Source organism: Glycine soja, chromosome 12 (assembly GCF_004193775.1).
Source record: "Glycine soja cultivar W05 chromosome 12, ASM419377v2, whole genome shotgun sequence".
In the NCBI taxonomy this organism is placed as follows: domain Eukaryota; kingdom Viridiplantae; phylum Streptophyta; class Magnoliopsida; order Fabales; family Fabaceae; genus Glycine; species Glycine soja.
The window spans coordinates 36,249,116-36,271,445 of NC_041013.1; the positions used below are offsets into that span (position 1 = coordinate 36,249,116).

The 22,330-nt window shown below is 37.0% G+C and overlaps 3 protein-coding genes across 19 annotated transcripts; 1 reads left to right on the plus strand and 2 right to left on the minus strand.

Annotated features, from left to right (window-relative positions):
• Positions 1–1,025: 1,025 nt before the first annotated feature.
• Positions 1,026–6,540, plus strand: LOC114379589. Of its 15 annotated transcripts, none has more exons than XM_028338276.1 (8): positions 2,395–3,154; positions 4,300–4,383; positions 4,525–4,580; positions 4,858–4,965; positions 5,468–5,489; positions 5,576–5,659; positions 5,863–5,898; positions 5,984–6,540. In XM_028338276.1, the coding sequence occupies exons 1-8, from the start codon at positions 2,957–2,959 to the stop codon at positions 6,062–6,064; spliced, it is 669 nt and encodes a 222-aa protein (XP_028194077.1). In that variant the 5' UTR covers positions 2,395–2,956; the 3' UTR covers positions 6,065–6,540. The 15 variants fall into 15 exon arrangements, 2 of the variants coding, with proteins under 2 accessions (XP_028194077.1, XP_028194079.1); XM_028338278.1 differs by having other exon boundaries at positions 6,014–6,540; XR_003659530.1 differs by having other exon boundaries at positions 1,026–3,154; positions 4,473–5,898.
• Positions 6,541–6,807: 267 nt separating this feature from the next.
• On the minus strand, positions 6,808–10,944 carry LOC114379587 (pentatricopeptide repeat-containing protein At1g10270-like). Its single transcript, XM_028338272.1, has 2 exons — positions 8,350–10,944; positions 6,808–7,323 (listed from the first exon to the last, which is right to left on the minus strand). Exons 1-2 carry the CDS (start codon positions 10,714–10,716, stop codon positions 7,318–7,320), a joined length of 2,373 nt encoding a protein of 790 aa, XP_028194073.1. The 5' UTR covers positions 10,717–10,944; the 3' UTR covers positions 6,808–7,317.
• Positions 10,945–11,286: 342 nt separating this feature from the next.
• On the minus strand, positions 11,287–17,918 carry LOC114379588. 3 transcript variants are annotated; one of them, XM_028338273.1, is made up of 14 exons: positions 17,754–17,915; positions 17,215–17,334; positions 16,781–16,840; positions 16,583–16,684; positions 14,766–14,849; positions 14,569–14,687; positions 14,358–14,459; positions 14,101–14,217; positions 13,240–13,305; positions 13,052–13,118; positions 12,268–12,321; positions 12,091–12,180; positions 11,845–11,880; positions 11,287–11,759 (listed from the first exon to the last, which is right to left on the minus strand). In XM_028338273.1, the coding sequence occupies exons 1-14, from the start codon at positions 17,775–17,777 to the stop codon at positions 11,643–11,645; spliced, it is 1,158 nt and encodes a 385-aa protein (XP_028194074.1). In that variant the 5' UTR covers positions 17,778–17,915; the 3' UTR covers positions 11,287–11,642. The 3 variants fall into 3 exon arrangements, with proteins under 3 accessions (XP_028194074.1, XP_028194075.1, XP_028194076.1); XM_028338274.1 differs by lacking the exon at positions 14,358–14,459 and having other exon boundaries at positions 17,754–17,918; XM_028338275.1 differs by lacking the exon at positions 17,215–17,334 and having other exon boundaries at positions 17,754–17,916.
• Between the last annotated feature and the right edge of the window lie 4,412 nt (positions 17,919–22,330).

Sequence of the window (22,330 nt, forward strand, 5' to 3'; positions counted from 1 at the left end):
TGTGTTGGATTTGGAGTTGGAGTAGGACCACCTAGTTTAGTGCTACTTCAATAACTTCAAAAAGCTATACAACAACAAATTATATTTAATAAATGCAAATTTCAGCAACAAATTTCACTAACAAATTATATTTAATTGAAATGGGTAATTGACAGTAGCAACAAATTACTTCCTACTACAAATTCTTCAGCAAAACAACAATTACAATATCAAAAGATGCTATTACACATTTTGCCTAAAATACATTCTCCCTAAAACTAACATTACAATTAAAAATGAAAAACCTAACAACACAATATTTGTTAAATTTCTCATTTTCTTTTGCAAAGCTTCAATTTGTAGCCTCAAATCAGCCACTACCATTACTTCTCTTGAGACAAAAAACGAATTAGAAAGTTGGTTTTCTTCTTCAACTCATTGAAAAAATTGACAGTTATCTGAGTTTGTTTGGGGCAATGCACAAGTATAGAATAACCTTTCTGGGTTCCTCCTTGTTCTTGCAGTTCGAATAGCTGCACGTCTTTCATGGTGGCATTGTCGAATGAAACTACCAGAAAATGCACAACAACTGCCACTTGCTGACATGGAGAAATCAAGTGAATAAGCAGCAGCGAGTGAGCGTCAAAGGAGAAGAAGAAGCGACTCAGCGTGAGAAACCAATAGCTTCGTAAGCCCTACTTTATTTAGGGAAGAAGAAGAAGCAACCTTGCGTGAGAGAAGATTTATAAATGCAGACCACCTCAATGCCACAATGGACCATCTACGTGACACTGAATTGCTACCTATGCACCTCACTAACACGATCACCTGAAAATTTAACGACAAAGACTATTTTGCAAAAATAATGTAAAGTTAGAGACTATTTTGAATTAAAATTTAAGTCAGAAACGAATATATAAACTGGTTACAATCTCAGGAACTAAATTGTTTATTAGCTCCTTAAAAATATATAAGGATTATAAATAGAATGAAAATGTAAGAAAAGGTGTAGAATATTATTATTAAATGAAATTGAGGAATAGGGGCTAGGGTCGAGGTGGCAGATCGCACGGTTGAAGAAAAGCGAGAAAAGGAAGGGGGAATGAAAAAGAAAAAGAGAAGAGATGTAGGCGATCGGGAGAGGCGTCTGTGGAATGTGGAAATTGATCTGCGGCGGTGTTGGAAAACAGAAAGAGAGAGAGAGTTGGATTGGATGCCATGGGTCGGAGGGAGAAAGATCAAGATCAAGATCGAGGATCAGGAGGAGAGAAGCACGCTGGGCTTCTGAGATTGGCCCAACTCGTAACATTTCTGGTGGTGTTTGCGGGAGGAGTGGTGATTGGTCTGACAACAAGCTCTCACATCAATAGCCAGAATTTGATATCGCAGCCGTACCAGTACATATCAGTGCGTAACGTTCCATCTCCATCTGAGAATGATGAGCTTGAGAGCTTCCTTCATCCCCTTAACCTGTCCCACAGGTTTTCCGACGAGGAACTGTTCTGGAGGGCTTCTCTTATGCCGAAGAAAGAATCGTACCCTTACGCCAGAGTCCCCAAGGTGGCCTTCATGTTCCTCACAAGGGGTCCCCTTCCCATGTTGCCCCTCTGGGAGCGTTTCTTCCACGGCCACTCCTCTCTCTTCAGCATCTACATCCATGCCCCTCCCCGCTACACTCTCAACATCTCCCACTCTTCCCCTTTCTACCTCCGCAACATCCCTAGCCAGGATGTTTCTTGGGGTACCTTTACCCTCGCCGATGCCGAGAGGCGCCTTTTAGCCAATGCCCTTCTCGACTTCTCCAATGAACGCTTTCTTCTCCTCTCCGAGACTTGCATCCCTGTCTACGACTTCCCTACTGTTTACCGTTATCTCACTCATTCCTCCCTCAGCTTTGTTGAATCTTATGATGAACCTACTCGTTATGGCCGCGGTCGCTACAGTCGCCACATGCTTCCTCATATTCATCTTCGACACTGGCGCAAGGGCTCTCAGTGGTTTGAACTCAACCGTTCTCTCGCTGTTTATATTGTCTCCGACACCAAATATTACTCCCTTTTCCGCAAATACTGTAAGCCTGCTTGCTACCCTGATGAACATTACATCCCTACCTTCCTCCACATGTTCCATGGTTCGCTTAATTCTAACAGAACTGTCACTTGGGTTGACTGGTCAATGCTGGGCCCTCATCCTGCAACCTTTGGGAGAGCTAATATAACTGCTGCTTTTTTACAGTCTATTAGGAACAATGGTTCCCTTTGTCCATATAATTCAGAGATGACGTCCATTTGCTACCTCTTTGCTCGCAAGTTTGATCCAAGTGCACTCGAGCCCTTGCTTAACCTTTCTTCAGAAGTCATGAACTTTTGAACCTTTTTTTTTTTTTTTTTTTTAGTGTACAACTAGGAGACTTGATTTTTTTTACTTATTTTTTCGGTCTCTACATTTTGGTAGAGAATTTAACAACTTCACTACAAAATCATTTTGCATTGTAACATCTGTACAGATGTTGTTAGAGATTTTTGTGTTCTCTGCTAGAGAATAGCATATCAATATCAATAAACAATACAATTGAATATGTTTTTCAACACTATGGGTCACTATTCATTCATTCAGTGTTTCTCAATTGTGCCTTTTTCTATTCATTGGAAATGGCATGATGCTGTATGGAGCAGAGACTCACCTAGACTGAGGATGAGTATCGAAGAAGAATCATTTTAAAATTTCAATTCAGATTCAGTCAATTATCAAGTGTTCTCTCTTCTTCTCTGAACTTCTCTATTGCATGTTTTCTTTGCCTTCTTGTTGGGTGGTGGGGGGGTTTTGTTGAATTGATGGTACTGGAAATTGATGGTGTTTGTGATGATGTTGGGTGTGTGGGCCGTTGAAGGAAGTGGTCAGATGTGTTAGAGGTGTAGACACGTTGTGGTCAAAGATTTGCTGGTGGGTTTCATGGAAGATTTGCCAGTGGGGTTTCATGGGTCTGCATATTTCATCGAAGATTCGTAGTGGAATCTTGAACTGGGTGGTAAGTGTAAGCTGCCGGATGGTAAGTGTAAGCTGCCGGATGGTATTTGTACATTTGAGCATTGGAAGTGAGGCAGTGCCTGAAGGAATTATTGCTAGAATATCTAACTTGGAAATGCAGCCCTTATGGGACTCTGGTAAAGATAATGTATGTGAAATGTGTGCTTAATTCTACTCCTTCACTTATTCTATAGAAATTCACTTAAGACTCTTATAGTGTTAATCTTATGCATCACAAAATAAAATGTTGCTAATCAACTGTACAATTATTTTTATTTTTAAAATGTGCTTTCCCGTTCTGGGAGAATGGTAGTGTGCACAATGATGAGGTGTTGCTGAAAGAAAATGATGACTTGCATGTTGTGAACAATTGTATTTGTTTTGTAAATTGCCAGATTGTGCAGATCAGACTAGAGGATAACAGTAACTTGCTACGTTAGGTGGAATAGTTTGTTATTTTCTTATGCCTTAAAAAAACATAAATCTTGCTCTCAGAAAATGTTTATGTATAAGATTATGAGTAGCATGATGAATTCAAAAGAAAGGAGCATAGTATTGTGGCTATATTACTGGTATCTAATATCTATATGGTATGACTACTGGTGGGTAGAATTACAATGAATGAACAATAAAGACTGAAACGAAAAAAGACAACACATGGTATTCAAGAGACCCTGCACTCTATGTCACTGTCCTCTACTTATTCCCTGCCTCTCTCTTCACTCAATCCCCTGTCTTATAGGCATACAAGTCAAGTTTCCCTCTTGATTCCCTTGATTGCCTTTCATGTGATCATTTACATTAAGCATTTGGCTCTCTTTGATTGCCTCTCTTTGTTCTTTCCTAATATAAATAAACTTTAGTAACATATGGTTGCTTAACAAAGATCCACTGATTAAAAGGGTCTAGCTTAGGAAATAAGAGGAATACTAGGGGATTAGGACCCAATTCTGTTAATGACAGAAGAACTGCTTGTATTCTTCAATCAATCAGTAATTAAAGGGAATAAGGGGAGTTCGTTTGAGTCAGTTGAGGGTTGCGAGAAGGAAGTTGGCCTTGGAAGGGAGAGCTCTTGAATACCTGGGAGTTAGAACATCATGTCATTTGGGATCTCTGGTTTTGCATCATACTGATACTGATCAGAGTGGTTTCTGTAATAAATATCTGTTGCTCTACCTATTTCTGATCTGGATCTATTAGTAAAAATCCTGCTAATTTTATAGGTTGATTATGTCTACTTTATTAATTTTATTTCTATGCATCACTTTTTCAATTTTTATTTTTGGGCTACAGAGTATTTTAAAGCGCCCATTGAACTTGTTGGCTATGACAGTAGGACTTAAGCAGAAAGAAATTGTCGACAAAATTGTTGAAAAGGTGATTATTTATTCACTGATACAATTTGGCTTTGATCTAATACTCACTATATCTGCTGACTCATATTGCTGATGGTGGTTCTTGTCAAGTGACTTTGTTGTGATTCTTTTTCACCATGATGGTTTTGTGGATGGATGGAAGAGTTCAGCTTGGAGTAGTTGTGTCGTACTTGTATCTGCTATCAATCAAACAAAATGGTATAATCTATTGAGTGAATTTGTTTTCCTTAATTTTAGTAACCTATTCTGAAGATTAAATTCATGGATAACTACCGAGTGAAATAGTGCTATATGATGGCATAGGTGGTTTGCGAAGCGGTTTTTGCATCCAGACATAGTTGCTGAATACATTTATGTATTTCTTTGGGATGAGGACCTTCTTGTTGATAATTTTGAGACAAAAATTTCATAACCTATTCTGAAGATTAAATTCGTGAATAATTATTGAGTGAAATAGTGCTATATGATGGCATAGGTGGTTTGTGAAACGGTTTTTGCATCCAGACATAGTTGCTGAATACATTTACGTATTTCTTTGGGATGAGGACCTCCTTGTTCTTGTTGATAATATTGACACCAAAAGGTAAGCCTTTTTTTCTTTTTTATTTTTTTATTTTATAAAATTTCTCAGGGAGACTTGGATAAATTTAGAGGTCTAAGTTGACTATATTAGATGAAAAGTGGCAAATTCTTTTTCTTTTTTTGTTTATGGCGATTAGTTTATGCCTCGTGTATGACCTGTTGATTATTTGGTAGGTATTTATCTATTGTTATAGAAGAGGCAAGTGAGATATCGCAGCCATATTATTTATAATGATGAAGTTAGAATCGAATAATTACTCAATCCCTTGATTATAGGGATGAGATAATCTGATATCAAAACTGATACAAATAAAAATAGTAACTAAACAAGAATGATAATAACGGAAAGATATAAACAAATTTGATAATAACAGAAAGATATAAATCAGATTTGAATCTCAACAGAATTCAGCATGATTTCTTCTTTTGTGATTATGTATTCATATTCATGTAATAATCTTTCGGTCTACAAAATGACTTAATCCATGCCTGGGACAGGACAGGCAGCTTGGCTATTGTGCACAGGTAACTTGCTTGCACCACAAGAACCTATTCATTTTTTACCAAATCCTTCCAATGTGGTTGTTATTCATCTCTCGACAATATTTCAGGGTGATTGCATGAGAAATATTGGTGTGGTTTATTCTGAGTACATAGTTCATCTGGGTCCTCTTGGGGACTCAATTGGCAACGAGGCAAGTGATTTTCATTTCTACATGCAGTGTAACTTGAAGATAATGGTCGCATAAAGATTTGTTATGCTTGTAGTAATGCACTACTATCAACTTTAAAATGTTTGAATTAAATCTCATTTGTTTGCAGGTCCAGGTAAATATAACTGTGTTTTGATTTTACAGAGTCTAATTATTAATAAAGGGTTTTGTCCTTTGGGTTGCAGGTGCAATCAGACTCCCCAGGAGATAATAGAGCTAAAGTAAGTAACATAGGATAATGTAGATTTATGCACCTTTAGCTCCAATTCTCAACCTTATTTGACAAAGCAATATACTACCATGCAGTCAAGTATGCAGTCATACATTGGAATGCAGGTTTTCGGTAAAAGGTGGAAAGATGCAGCAGGGAGACAAATGTTGGATTGATTCACATGAACAGGCAAACAAGACGAGTCATTAGTGTATTTTGTGAGGCTTTAACTGATCAAAATCCAAGTACAGTGTCCATGTTCATAATCAGCGTTTCTGATTGACACATGTCACATGGCATCCGATTTTGGTTTGTAGTCTTAGTGCTTTTGATTTGATATCTCAGGTGTGGGAACTCGTAAGTGTTTGCAGAACATTGCTTCCTTTACCATCATTTTACTTTCGGTTTGTCATCAAGCTATTCATTTCCTTAAATATTGGTGTACATAGGGTGGTATAGAGTTGTTTATATGGCAGCAGAAAAATGCGAGGCATAGATTTTTTTCATCCGTGAAGGTCAATGTAAATCGGTTGCTTGTATGAATCAATCTAAAATTTTCTCGGCTCCAATTAGCTCTACACCTTATTCTTGGTATATCTGTCTGCTGTTATCGGATACAACATTCAGTTGATCTTTTACTTTTTTTGGACAACACATTTCTTTGAATGATTATTTTTGTGCCTTGTGAATCGTGGATGCATCACAAGATAAAATAAAAAATGGCTGTTAGAGAAATGACATTGGTGTATTGAGCATTATTAACTAGCAGTTACACGTGGTTAAAATCATTCATCATTTTTCAAGAATCAAGAAAGGCAGAATTGCAATCATGTCAACATGAGAAGAGAAACAAATATTAGTTAAAGAAATTAATTAGACAGACAGACAATAAGAGCTTATAAATTAAGGTAGACTTAGATAAAAAGACACTCGGCAAGGACCATCTTTTAATCATAAAAAGAATCTCTAGTCCAATCTGTACACTGGATTGTCACAAAAACACCTATTTTAAGTTCTAACTCTCGCTTTAAAGCAAGTACAAAACTGATAAAAATAATAATTGTAATGCCAATTTCGTACATACTACAGACCCACAAGTACCAAAAATGAATTACAAAGTGCATGTGCTGTCATGGAAATACTAATTGAAGTTTGATGGTTAATATAATTTTATAATATTTCCCCCATAGTCTGAAAGTCCATGGAGGTAACTATTTCCTCTTTCTATCATCCAGCTTTCCTCTTTTGGGCTTGCATGTCTGAAGTTGAAAATGCCCCATTTTCTTTAGATCAAAATGGTTTTGCGTTTCCCAACAGTCACGAAATAAATATTAGGGAAAAGGACTATATTTTCACTTCCTCAAGTGCAGGCAGCAGGGGATTGACAGTTGTCATATAGTGTACCATGAGCAAAACCAAACGCTTGTGCCTAGGACTTCCAAACAGAGCCAAAAATTATAAAAATAAAAATAACAATGAGATCAAATAGAGGGTTACGATCAAATCCAAAGGTAAAGCAATATTCATTTTAAGTACAATTTCAACTTTTTGAAAAAATCTGCCTTTTCCCATTCCCAGACATTATACATATCCATACAGGCATATACCTACCACACATACACATCCATATCCTTATGCTATAGGGTAAACATATGTGCTACATGCATTTTAAAATCAATGTGCATAGGATCTGCGCCAAAGCTTTACAGTGGGTTTTGAGCCTCACAAATTCATAGTTAGTTCTCTATTGAGTAATGAAACTTCTCTATCTACAATAATGGATTCAGTTCAATTAGTCTAAACTTAGAAAAAACAAGGTCTAATGAGACAAAATAAAACAGCGGTATCAACGGCATTTTTTATGAGCCTGTGAAAAAAATGTCATCGTTCCTACAGAAGGTGTCACTGATTGAAGCAATGAGAGCAACAGAGGGAGAGGGCACAGTATTTTAAAATTCCACCTTGTTATAATGATTCCAAATTCTTACGAAATGTCGATTGCTGGTCAATTTAAAATTCAAATTCTAAAAAAAATATACACTACCTCCTTCAAACTCTTTTTTTCCAAATACAGCTCAAAAGTAATATCCAGTAGATAATCTAAATATAGGCTCTTAAAGGCCAAAAACTTAACATTTCTTTGAAGGTAATATGTGGAAGAATATCAATGGCAGTACAAAAAATATAAATATCCATGACTGATATTAGAGGTTGATTTATAAAAATAAATTAAAATGACATGTCATACAAGACCTGCATTACATGTTACGGACTAACATGTCAATGTAGATTCTTCCATCTTCATCTATAAACTCACAAATACCTAGTTGATTCCAAACGGCAGAAATTGGTGTTCACGAGACACTCAGGGTATCGCAATCATAGAGCAACTCTTCTCTGAATTCAAAAGAGAACCAGTAACATTAAGAATTGACTTGAAGCCCAAAAATTAAGCTGCTACCTGTTCAGGGACTTCTGATTGCTGTTGATGAGATTCCTCAAAGTGAGGAGGGGTTGATGATGATGGGTGATATGGTCCAGTCACCTGAGAAGATGGTCCTGCAGATATATGATATGGCGGTGACATTTTAGCTGATGCTCCATTCGAAGGAATAGACCATCCTGACATTGGAGGAGTTGGTCCAGCTAGTGGATGATGTTGTCCTGCCATTGGAGGAGACAACCCTGATGGCGGATACTGTCGTTCTGCCCATTGTTGGGGCCCACGTGGTGTTCCATAAGGCTGATGTCCTGCCATTTGAGGTGAAGGTCCAGATGGTGTATAATGCTGCGCTGTCATTTGCGGGGCTACCCTGCTCACGTGAGGATGATGTTCAGATGCATTAGGGTGGTAAGGCTGTCCTGTATTAGGTGACGATCCAGGATGAGGTCCAGTCATTGGAGGAGATAATCCCCATGAAGGTTGATGCATTCCTGTCATTTGAGAAGGCAGTGGCGGGCGTTGATGCTCAAACACTTGATGTGGAGCACCAGAAGGTGGATTATGTGCTGCTCCAGCCATTTGAGAAGGTGGATAACGTGCTCCTGTCATTTGAGGAGGAGGTGTTGGATGCTGCTGTGCTGCCATTCGTGTTGGAAACCCAGAAGGTGGGCTATGTGCTGCCCCTGCTGCCATTTGCGAGGGGGACCTGACCAGCGGTGGACAGTAAGCAGGTCTTGGTGGGGATGGACGAGGAGTGTATGCAAATCTGTTCATATCTAGCAGCCTCTCAATCTCGTCACCCCTCCCGGCTTTCTTGAAAACCCCAGTCACAAATTCCCGCAAGGAAGAAGTGACCCCAACACCATACCTCATAACCTCATCCAGCAGCTCTCGGCTTTTGTCCAACAAGCCATCAGCACAGAGTCCCTTGATTACAACCTCATAGCAAGTGGGGTCAGGTTTGGGATCCTTTTCTCCCATTTTACTCAAAATTTGAGCACAGTCAATGGCTTTACCATTCTTAATCAATTCATGAAACACGGTGTTACCAAAGGTAGCAACCACCCTGAGACCAGAATCAACCATTCTGTGGAAAATCCTGAGAGCATCATCGATCCTGTCCATTCTCAAGTAGGCTTCAATCAAGGTCCTATGAGTGGGCACATCGGGGCTCAAAGATTTAGAGCAGAGTTCTTCGAACAAGGTCTCGGCTTGGGACAGCATCGCATTCTCACAAAACCTAGCAATGATATTGTTGTAGCCGGCAACATCCATGGCAAAGGGCTTAGAGTTAGGCTTGGATCCAACCTTCTTAAAAGTAGAAAGGGCAAGCTCAAAGTTTCCAAGCTTGAAGCAGTGATTGACCATAATATTAAAGGAGTCAGAGTTAACAGCCTGGAAATTGGGAGGGGTGTGATTGTCCAACATGTTATCAAAAAGAGACCAAGCCTCAGAGGTCTTGGAATGGTTAAGCAAGGCCTCCAACAGGACATTGCAGGTGGCAGGGGTCATCCGAAACTGGCGGTCCAACAAGGACCTGTAGGAGTCCATGGCATCCTTGTCCCTGCCCTTGCTGAAGAACCATTCCATAAAAGTGGCATTGACAACGCCATCATAGACGAGGCAACGCTCCTTGAGCTCGTCGAAGAGTTCGATGGCCTTGTCGAAATTGTCCAAATGGAGAAAGCCAGAAATGAGATTGTTGTAAACGAGGGAATCAGCACCGTGGCCCTTAGAGAGCATCTCGCGCAAGAGGTCCAGGGCTTCCGAAATGCGCTCAGAATGGATCAAACCTTTGGTGAGATGGCGATAGGTGACGGGGGAGGGGCTGAAGGGGGCGTTGGCGACCACGTGCCGATACACCTCAAGGGCCACGTCCACTCGGCCCTGGTCGCAGTGGGTGTTGATCACGTTGTTGTAGGACACGATGTTCGGGACGATGTTCGACTGCTTGAAGAAAAAGTGGAAGAGCGCAATGGCCTCCTCGTAGCGCCCTGAACGGTACATGGCGGCGATGATGGCGTTGCAGGTGAACACGGTCGGCCGTGTCACTGAGAACACCGAGTGCCGGGCGATGGCGGACGCCGCCTCCAGGTCGCCGGCGCGGATCAGGGACTGCACGCGGTTGTGGAGGCTCAGCCGAGGCCCCACCAACGCCGAGGTCGAGTCCGGGAGTCGAGGGGCGTTCGGGTCGCGCGGAGGGCCCTGCTGCGGCGGAGGTCGAATCGCGTTCAGGGGAGGCTCGATGCGCAGACGCCGCTTCCGTCGCCGCCGCTCGGCCGCGGCTTCTTCGGCGGATGAGAAGGCGTAGGAACGGGTTTGGGTCAGAGAGAACATGGGGCGGGCTACGGCCACGCGCCGGAGAAGCAGCCGGTAAACTGACATCTTGCTCCGCTAAACCCAAGAGTGAAGATTGCGTTGTGTTTCCCTGCTCCCACTCCAATGCGATATTAAACCCTACTTAACCCTTTTACATTTCCAACACTTTCATCGTCACATTTCAGCATCATCTCTCTTTCTAATTATTTTTAAGTTCACCAAATAATTAACCTAAGTCCTAAACAGCAACTAATGCCAAGACTGTTAGTGGAGTTAAAAATTCAGCTGGAGGCCCTCATTCTAACAAGACGTTTTGGATTTTAATCCTTTTACTATTTAAGAGTGTCATATTATATATATATATATAGCTTTTTTTTAATCGATAAATGTTAAATTTTGTTAATAGAAAGAAAATCAAACCCACAAATTTTCAACACACCTTATATCTCCGTGTAACAACTAGTTAATAATGCTCAATACAGCAATGTCATTCCTCTAACAGCCAATTTTAATTTTTTATCTTGTGCTGCAACCAAGATTCACAAGGCACAAAAATATTCAGTCGAGAAAATGTATTGTCCAAAAAAAAGTAAAGATCAATTCGAAAATTGTATCCGAAAACCGAAGACAAGGATATACCAAGAATAAGGTGTAAAGCTAATTGGATCCGAGAAAATTATAGATTATTTCATACAAGCAACCGCTTTACATTGACTTCACGGATGAAAAAAAAAATCTATGCCACATTTTTCTGCTGCCATATAAACAACTCTATACCACCCTATGTACACCAATATTTAAGGAAATGAATGGCTTGATGACAAAACGAAAGTAAAATAATGGTAAAGGAAGCAATGTTCCTGCAAACTCTTACGAGATCCCACACCTGAGATATCAAATCAAAAGCTCTAACGAAGACTAGAAAACAAAAGCTGATTATGAACATGGACACTGTACTTGGATTTTGATCACTTAAAGCCTCACAAAATACACTAATGGCTTGTCTTGTTTGCCTGTTCATACGGATCAATCCAACATTTGTCTTTCTCTGCTGCATCTTTCCACCTTTTACCAAAAACCTGCATTTCAATGTATGACTGCATCCTAACCTGCGTGTAGTATATTCCTTTGTCAAATAAGGGCGAGAATTGGAACTAAAGGTGCATAAATCTACATTATCCTATGTTTACTTACTTTAGCTCTATTATCTCCTGGGGAGTCTGATGGCGCCTGCAACGCAAAGGACAAATCACAAAACCCTTATTAATACTTAGACTATAGTATAATCAAAACATAGTTATATTTACCTGAACCTGCAAAACAATTAGGTTTAATTCAAGCATTTTAAAGTTGGTAGCAGTGGATTACTACAAACATAACAAATCTTTATGCAACTATTATCCACTAGTTTCACTGCATGTAGAAATGAAAATCACTTGCCTCATTGCCATTTGAGCCCCCAAGAGTAGGCAGACCCAGATGAACTATGTACTCAGAATCAACCACACCAACATTTCTCATTCGATCTCCCTGAAATATTGTCAAGAGATGAATAACAACCACATTGGAAGGATTTGGTAAAAAAATGAATAGGCTGTTGTGGTGCATGCAAGTTACCTGTGCACAATAGCCAAGCTGCCTATCCAGGCCCCATGCATGGATTAAGTCATTCTGTAGATAGAAAGATGATTACATGAATATGAACATATGACCACAAAAGAAACCATGCTGAATTCAAAAATTGAACAAACCATACCAAACAAAATAATAGCAATGAATATCCAAGTTCCAACTATATATGAAAGTGAAACTGCATCACACCATATGGTTGACATTTGACAATACTAGTAATGTTGTATGAACAATAGAAATTTCTCTGTAACTATATATTTTTCCGATCAATAAACTGAGAGTAATGTCAAACTTAAATTTATGAATACAATTCTCAGGTCCAGATCATACCAGAAACTGAGTCAGGAAGAAGATGAATAACAGGAATTAGAACCTTAGGCGGTTACAAACCTAGCATGACAAGTTTTACCTTAGAAAAAACCATTCATTTTTTTTATGCAGAGAAAAAAAAAACATTCATTTATCCTAATCTACCAAAGAATGTTTTTTTTTTCTAAAATACATAATTTTAACAGCTCTACTTGAGAGACTTGGTCAGCTATTTTCCCACATGATTCAATCATAAAAAGTTGGAAATTTCTAAAAATAATTAAAAAATCTGTGATATCATGTTACATAATGTTCTCAAGCAGAAATAGTTATTCATGATTTTCATAAATAATAAAAAAAATCTGCAATGATGTCATATAATGTTCCCAAGCAGAAATAGGTCTTCATAATTTTCACAATATGATTCAATACCAAATTTACATAGTTTTAGTATCCATACCTGGATCAAATGCCATACACATTGCCAAGACTTCTTAGAAAACACTGGTGCCATCATTTCCACCCAACTGCAAAACAAACTCTTTCCATATTAAAATTATGAATCCCATTTAATAGCACAAATAATCAGCACAAATTAACAGCTGGAAAGAAAATAATACAAAACACACGGTGTTCAACTGTTTTTACCCAATGCAAGGAGGAGCAGTGCTTTTGTCATCACACCTTCCACTACCTTTTAATTTATAATACCTTCTGTATAAAAAGCAAAAATAATATTAGCAATTTTTTGAGGAAAAAAACTATTTAATAGAAAATCTCCACTAGCATCTAGGCATGGGAATACAACCTCGGGTGAAATATTATTTAAGGGAACTGTAAATCAATTGAATTTATGAGACAAGCACATTACCGGTGTGTATTCAATTAAATACAGACAATTTTAGTACACATAAATTGACAATATATATAAGGCTAAATTTTGTGCAGTAACTTTTTCCACACTATATTGTGAAATATAACCTGCAGAGTATCATGTTGGTTATATTGTAATAATTGAAGGTACGAACTCAATTAGGAGTGTGTATATGTAAACAACTCAATTAAGTATATATCCAATAAGTTTTTGAAATGAGAACTTATTCACAAGCTCAATTATGAAATTTACTGAAATAAGCTTTAAAAAGTTTATTTTGAGTTTTTTTATGAATTTAGTTGAAATAAGCTTTGGGGGGGATTATAGGAAGGTCATAAGAAAATAAGTTCTTCCAAAGGTCCCCTATATAAGGACAAATTTGTCCATCAATATCGGCAACATAAATAACAAGGGTAAGTTTTTGTTAGGTAAATTTTTTCCACAGAAGTACACTTTACAGAGATGCTGTGTTTCTGAGTATGCACATACATCTGAAATATAAGCCACAAAATGACAAGAAACTATGCAATATTCTAGTTCATTAATAGAGTACCATGTTGGCTGTATTTTAATAAAGGTATAAATTTACCACTGGAACACTGTTTATTGAAAAAGGTTGGGGAAATAAGGTCAACCTGTGCACTTTTGATACTGCTTTATGGACTGTCAGTGGATGATGTACTTCAGATTTGGTAGGATCCAGAGCTGGCTGTGATATCTCAAGTCCTTCTTCTTTAACAATAGATAAATACCTACCAAATATTCAACAAGTCATACATGAGGCATAAATTAATCACCCATAAACAAAAAAAGAATATACCCCTTTTCATCTAATATAGTCAACTAAGACCTCTAAATTTAGTATCATCCTAGTCTCCCATAGAAGGCTTACCTTTTTGGGTCAAAATTATCAACAAGAAGATCCTCATCCCAAAGAAATATATAATTGTATTCAACAACTATGTCTGGATGCAAAAACCGCTTTGCAAACCACCTATGCCATCATATAGCACTATTTCACTCAATTATAATTATCCATGAGTTTAATCTTCAGAATAGGTTACTAAAATTAGGGAAAACAAATTCACTTGAGCTGATTATACCATTTTGTTTGATTGATAGCAGATACATGTATGGCACAACTGCTCCAGGCTAAACTCTTCCATCCATCCACAAAACCATCATAATGAAAAAGCATCACAACAAAACCACTTGACAAGAACTGCCATCAGCAATATGAGTCAGCAGGTATAATGAGTTTTAGATCAAAGCCAAATTGTATAAGTGAAGCAATAATCACCTTTTCAACAATTTTGTTGACTATTTCTTTCTGCTTAAGTCCTACTGCCATAGCCAACAAGTTCAATGGGCGTTTTAAAATTCTCTGTACCAAAAAAAAAATGAAAAGTGAAGCATAGAAAGAAAATTAATAAAGTAGATATAACCAACCTATAAAATTAGCAGGATTTTAACTAATATATAGTGATAGATCTAGATCAGAAATAGGTAGAACAACAGATATTTATGACAGAAATCACTCTGATCAGTATCAGTGTGATGCAAAACCAGAGATCCTGAATGATACAATGGGGACTCTCTCCCTCTCTAACGCCCAGGTATTCAAGAGACCTGATTCTCTCCCTTCCAAGGCCAACTTCCTTCTCACAACCCTCAACTGATTCCAACTAACTCCCCTTATTCCCTTTAATTACTGAATAATGAATACAAGAAGTTATTATGTCATTAACAGAATCGGGTCCTAATCCCCTAGTATTCCTCTTATTTCCAAAGCCAGACCCTTTTAATCAGTGGGTCTTTGTTAGGCAACCACATATTACTGAAGTTTATTTATATTAGGAAAGAACAAAGAGAGGCAATCAAAGAGAATCAAATGCTTAATGTAGCTGATTGCATGAAAGGCAATCAAGGGAATCAAGAGGGAAACTTGACTTGTATGCCTATAGACGGGATCAAGAGAAGAGAGAGGCAGGGAATAAGCAGAGGACAATGACAGAGTGCAGGGTCTCTCGAATACAACAATGTGTTGTCTTTTTCGTTTGAGTCTTTATTGTTCATTCGTTGTGTTGGACTACAAGTGTTTGATAAAGTCTCACATCGGATAAAAATAGGAAGATTGAGCACCATTTAAGTGAAAGAAGGACCCATAAACTAGTACTCATACCATATAGATACCAGTAATATAGCTTCAGTACAATGTTCCTTTCTTTTGACTTCATCATGCTACTCATAATCTTATACATAAACATTTTCTGAGAGCAAGATATATATTTTTTATAGCATTAGCAAATAACAAACTATTCCACCTAATGTAGCAAGTCATTGTTATCCAGTAGTCTGATCTGCACAATCTGCCAATTTACAAAACAAATATAATTGTTCACAACGTGCAAGTTATAGGATTTGTACAGAACTTTGTATGTCTTGGATGACCACACTAAGCCTTTATTTAGATGAGCAAATAGAATCAGTATTGATTACGATTAGACTAATAATGAGGGTAATAAGAACTAAATCCCTAATTATTATCTAATCATAAATAAGAGAATAATATGTAATCTAACACAAATCATCATTTTTTCAGCAACCTCATGATCGTGCAGACTTCCATTCTCCCTGAAAGGGAATGCGCATTTTTTTATAAAACAAAGTAATTAAATGAGTGTAATATTCACCATTATAAGTAACACATTCTAGAAAATAAAGAAGCACCAAGAAGTAAGTTGGCATAAAAACATATGAACCTCCAGCTTTAATATCCTTTACTTAATGCAAAATCAAGTGCCAAAATCAACTTATGAAGCTATTTATTAATCATATTCCGACATGACCATACACCAATTTTTATATTATTAATATAAATACAATAGAAGTCAAAATATGAGGTTAAAATATTAATTGAACATATCAGTTTGCTGGTTCAAGATCAAACTCCAACTAACCATCTTTAGTAGAAACAAATTATTTCACAGATGGGTAGAATTGCACAGTTGATTAGCAACACTTTATTTTGTGAAGCTTAAGATTAACACTATAAGAATCTTAAGTGATTTCTATACAATAAATGAATGGGTAGAATTAAGCACACATTTCACATACATTATCTTTACCAGAGTCCCATAAGGGCCGCATTTCCAAGTTAGATGTTCTAGCAATAATTCCTTCAGGCAATGCCTCACTTCCAAAAGGCAAGCATTGTCTCTAGGGAAATAGAAAGAGGAAGAGAATTAGACATAGATCCAAAGTGGTATAATATACAAGCTATATAAAAAATAAAATTTCCCCAAAATAACAAACCTTGCACGCATTAAATTTTGAATGTGGCATTGTATGAATTAGCCCCCATCGTGCTAATCTCTGCATATATAATTAATACCCAAAAGTATATTTTCAAGTAATCAAAACTCAAATTTCAAATGCAGAAAAGAAAATGATTAACTAAAATTTAACAAAAGGTAAAAACTATCAAAGCCTAAAAGATGAGTGCTACCAACACTCTTTGCAAGCTCTTTCCCACAAGCTCTCTGTTGGGCAATTTTTATGTCAGAAATAGTAGTCATAAAGTGTGAATGCGGGCAACAGTTTGAAACATTATACCTTTCTAAATTCCCAGAGATATATTTCTTTTAAAGAAGTAAACATTGTAGTAGCAACATGATAACAAAATTCCTAATTTTCTAAGTAGTAATTTAAACTAAAAGTTGATGGGGATAAAAATACTAAATACATACTTGTTTGTATTCCTTTGCAAAGAATGCATTACCAACGAAATAAGCACCAGAAATCAATGAAACCAAGATGAGGACACTCCAAAGGAGCAACCTATTCTTTGGGTCTGGCAAGACAAAACCCTGGTTTGCAAAGACAAATGGGGAAATCATTACAGTTCAATAAACTAAAAACGACTTCTAAGAATGGTTATTATCAGATAATCCCATCCTGTGTAGTCACTCTATAATTACTCGGTCAACAGAGCAAAGAAATCACAAAATTTAATTAAAGTTTAGTTAATTTTGGTCATGCTGCAAGCAACATAAGAAGAATAAAAAGTAAAGCAAAGCAAAGATGAATCTCAGTTCTCAGTTCTCAACATAATTATCAACTGGAAATCGAAAAAAGAGTAGGTATCTGGGTGAAAATCAGCATAAAGAAAAACGAAGAAGAGAAAGGCAATAACTTGTCGGAAATGAAAAAGAAGTTTAAAGTTGACGGATTCATTCTAGCAAGCATGTTTGATGACATGACATGAGTGGTAAGAGAGGAAGCTTACAGTTACAGAACCGAAAGACTTCATTTCGTTCAACTTTGTCTTGTGAGCGAAAGAAAGCAGAAAGGGAGGATATAATAGTAACTTTTATGAAAGAAAAAGAAAAAGGAACAATTGGAAAGGAAGGAATAGGAGAAGAGAAAGTTGGTTGGAGAAAGAAAGGAAGACCGAATACGAATACGAATTACGAAACAAACAAACAAAGAATCAGTGTCATGTAAGAAACACTGCCTTTTGAAAGCAACGTTTCACTCAGGGTTAACATAGATAAAACTAAAACATTTTAATTTCAATTATTTTATTAAAGACTTTCAATTACAAGCAAAAAATAAATATAATGTAACCTACTAATAAAATAATTGAAATTAAAATGTTTCATGGGTCCAATATCCATTATTGGTGGCAGACTTTAGGCAAGAGTTACATTACATTTCTTAATGAAAGAGAAAGAGAAAGAGAATAATAATGGATAAGAGCGACGTTGAATATCTAAATGTCTTTTAATATCCAGCGTTGAGTTTTAACTTTTAAGTTACAGCTTGCAAGCACGTTTGGAAAATCATTTAGGACAGCTTTATTATATTTTTTTTATTAAAACGATTTAAATAACTGCTATAAAAAATAGAAAATTAACTGTAAAAATCATCATAATATACACACATGTTTTTCAATAAAAAAAAATTGTAACTCTGTTTGAAGAGTTGAGAATGTCATTTTCCTAGTTTGTAAACGCCCGCGTGTTACACGCAGCATGTTGCCAAAAAATCCCACGTGCTGTGTGTGCCTTGAGTCAATAATAGTCATTAGTCATATAACATGTTCCGCTTCCCCCCCGCGTTCCAAGAACAACACATTTTCGCTGTAATTTCCCTTATAAAACAAAATAAAATTGTGTTTTTAAAGTTTCACGTCACTTTTCTTTATTAGTTTAGCACCAAGTTCTTATACATGTTTAAGTTAGTTTAAATGGATCAACAAAAAACTTCATAATTTTTATAATATGTAAATACATATTTATAATTTTTAAGCGTGGAGTCAATGACAGACCCAAATATAATTGAGGGGTGCAAATGTATTTCCTGACTTTGAAAAAATATAAGTATATACTTTTTATTGTGATCTTTTGTTGGCCTAAGTGAGAAGAAAAATCATTTGTTTGTTGTCATTTTGAGAGTAAGCGTGGAAAAAGTTTAGGCTTTGCATGAAGTCATTAAGAAAGTTCTTTTGTTTATGTGAGTTTGAGGTTAAGTGTGTGAAAATTGAGGCTTGTAATGGCATAGGAATAGACATCTAACCTTCTTCTTTATTGACATCCTCTAGATAGTATTCCTTTGTTTTCAAATAGTACTCGACCAATCAGAGGGGTGGAATACCTACAAAAGGTACTTCAATGCTCAAGTAAGGTTTCAATTAAGAGCAATAATAAGAACAAGCAGTGTTTTTATCTCGATATTTATGCAACTATTTATACATACCTTAGTGGGCCTTGGAACTATAGACTTTTTCCCAAGGTTGCCTTTTTAGGTAATGTCTATATAGTTATCATTAAGGAAGAGATATCTCCCTTAATGGTTATTTGTTAATTAATCTAGGTAATCTTTCTTTAAATAAGTCATCAAAGATTGGATGAGGCATATTCAGTATACAGTCAAACCGAGTACTTAATAAAAGTATTAGGTATTCGACTAGGCCGAGTACCTAATACTACAAGGGGTGTCAGGTATTCAGTTAGGCCAAGTACCTAATACTATGGATAATGCCCGGTACTTGGCTAGGCTAAGTACATGATACTATATGAGGATGTCATGTGTTAGATTAGGTAGAGTACACGATATTATGAATGATGTTTGGTTAAGTCGAGTACCTGTTACTATGGATGGTGTCGGGTATTTAGCAGGTCCACCAAAGTTAGGCCTCATCGCGGGGTATGCTTCAGTGTCCTAAAGGTTTTAGTGGGGTGGTTATAATGGGTATTCGGCTTAGGTCTAATACCTATCTAATGTATAAGCCCCCTAAGCCTTTTGGAAAGTGGTGAACAAGAAGGGCTTTGATGAATGTCCTAGGGGAGTCAAAACATTTTGCCTTGAGTCTTGTGCCTATGTCTTTTTGGATTCCGTCATTAAAAATAGTTGTTATAACACGTGAAGTGGGGTGTCGCTTGGTATTTCATGGACTTAAGGGGTTTTGGGGCCTTGTGAACCATTATGGACCCTCTATAAAGAAGGCAGTTTTGGTTCATTTGACACATTGCTTCAAATTATTATTCTTGCTTTGCGTTGAGTACTCTTGTTCAAGTATGCTTTTCTTTGTTTGTTATGTATTTGAGTTTTGAGGTCAGCAACTCTGGTGACTCTGAAGGGTCAGTTGTGCGAATGGTCAGTTGCCGACAAAGGTAACCCTAACAAGGCTATAGAGGTATCCTCTTATGTGAGGTCGAGTGTCGAGGCCTCTTGTAGTGACAACGCAAGTATTATTGCCAAAATAACGATTGGCGATTTCAAAGAAGTGTCCGTCAATTACTCTCCTAAGGGTATTCTTGGGTAGACGGTGAGGTGGGCTCTTATTATTCTAATTACAATGACAAGGCCAACCTTCTCCATTTCATTAATCACATCAACGTGTTTTCATTGATGGACAAAGACAACAAGCCTATCCATCTTTGTTGCTATCGAATGGACGCTTATGAGAGGTCGGATTGGGTGTTCTTAGAGAATGAGTCGTCTATCAACATGCCAACTACTAGGGATTTTTTCTATGTTTATGATTGCATTTTCCGCAATCTTAACATAGAGCTCCCTTTTGATGACTTCACTATGAGCATCCTCTATATATTGAACATGGCTATTTCGCAGTTGCATTCGAACGGGTGAGCGGCTAAGCAAGTGTTTCATGCCTTATGCAAATTCTTCCGTATGGAACCAACGGCGGGCTATTCCTTCACCATTTTATGACCAAGCCGACGAATAAGGAACAATATGTCTTTGATCTGACACCAATATCGATCGTTGTTTAGGTCATATAGTTCTTCGTATAAGAATTTCAAGGTTAGGTTTTGTAAGGTGATTATCCTTCCTGGCTTGGGTGATGATAATTGCGAAATTTGAGCTAATTTGATAGTCAATTTTGGCTAATAATGATAATAATTTCTTCAATTTATTATTGATTTTAATGAAATAACGAAGAAATTAACATCTTTGCAATGTTTGATTAGTAGAAGTCAAAAGAAGAAGATTTCAAGCACTTTAGAGGAAATTGATGAAAAATATGGAAGAAAAAGCATTGAAGAAGGATTGGACAGCTTGCTCGACGTGCAATCCAGGTTCAGCGTGCACTCTCGCTTAGCAGACAAGTTCAGGCTTAGCGCTCAATCTCGCTCAACGCGCAACCCAGGCTTAGCGCGAGAAAGAAGTAGGAAATAGAAGGGAAACACACCGAGTCTTAGAGCTACCCAAAGCCTGGGTCTATCCCTTAGGGGAAACCCCTTTCTTCTTTTAGTCATTTCCCATTTTCTTGCTATTAGTCATCCAGCCCCTTCTTCTATTAACCCCTGAAGTATAAAGCCTTTCATGACTATGACAGGTTAAACCCCTTTTGTTGGGAGCCTGGAGGTCAAACTCTTATAATGTAATTTTTCCCTATTATCTATTTAATGCAATTTTGTTTCTATTATTCTTCTCTGTGTTTTTATATCATTATGGTATGATCACCCATATAATGTTTAGAGGGTAATGCATTGAAAATGATTATTTTCTAAAGAATTGGGAAAGGGTATCTAAATAAATTCATTGCTAGAAATAGATTGACATTTATTTTGCCCAAGAATTTTTGCATCTCTTATTTTAATGTGGTTTGTTATTTTATCTCTGCAAAGAAATTTAGGAGAAAATGATAAATAAACTAGGCACTTCGTGCGGGAAACCAAAGATAGAATAATTCAGCAGATGCGGATGGAAACAAGGATTTCATTAATTAGAGAAAATATACTACATTACATTATAAGTAGTTTTGACATGCTATGCCCCAACATCATCACATTCTGATTTCATCTTTTTGCATTAAATTGTTCTTTATTTTTCCTGTTATCTTTTTCTTTGTCTTACTCTAAATTTCACACTTCTAATTCCTTATCTTTTCTTCTTCTATTTATTCTCATTGCTTAATAATTGGGTTTGCATCACTTAAGTACAACCAAAGTCTTTGTGGATTCGATACTTGAACTTCCATTTTAATCTTTACTACTTGTGATAAAATTGGTACACTTGCCAATCTATTAACAGGTGACTGTCACTTTTATGATGTAAATAAAAAAACTATTGTTTCCCTTTTACTAGCAACGGGTGCCGAGGAGGTATGATGACTACCTGGAGGAGTATTAATCTATTCAAGAACAACACAACCTGATCCTTCTAGATAAGCTACCTTGAAGGTTGCCGACTAAGCCCTTCGTTTTGCTTTTCAAGTCCTCGGCTCTTTTTAAGGATATGAGAGGTATATTTTATTTTCCTTTATCATACTAATTTAAGATATCATCATTGTTTATTTGGTTTCCTTTTTTGCAGTTATACTCCTGTCATTCGAGA

Bases quoted from the DNA above. Each gene is read 5' to 3' on its own strand.
- LOC114379589 (XM_028338276.1), top strand. From the start codon at position 2,957: ATGGGTCTGCATATTTCATCGAAGATTCGTAGTGGAATCTTGAACTGG. The intron at 3,155-4,299 runs GTATGTGAAATG...TTTGGGCTACAG, and splicing joins GGGACTCTGGTAAAGATAAT to AGTATTTTAAAGCGCCCATT. The intron at 4,966-5,467 runs GTAAGCCTTTTT...GGGACAGGACAG, and splicing joins GATAATATTGACACCAAAAG to GCAGCTTGGCTATTGTGCAC.
- LOC114379588 (XM_028338273.1), bottom strand. From the start codon at position 17,777: ATGAAGTCTTTCGGTTCTGTAACT. The intron at 16,685-16,780 runs GTTTGTTATTTT...CTATTTCCCTAG, and splicing joins CAAAATTTAATGCGTGCAAG to AGACAATGCTTGCCTTTTGG. The intron at 13,119-13,239 runs GTAAAAACAGTT...TTTGTTTTGCAG, and splicing joins ACTGCTCCTCCTTGCATTGG to TTGGGTGGAAATGATGGCAC.
- LOC114379587 (XM_028338272.1), bottom strand. From the start codon at position 10,716: ATGTCAGTTTACCGGCTGCTTCTCCGGCGCGTGGCCGTAGCCCGCCCC.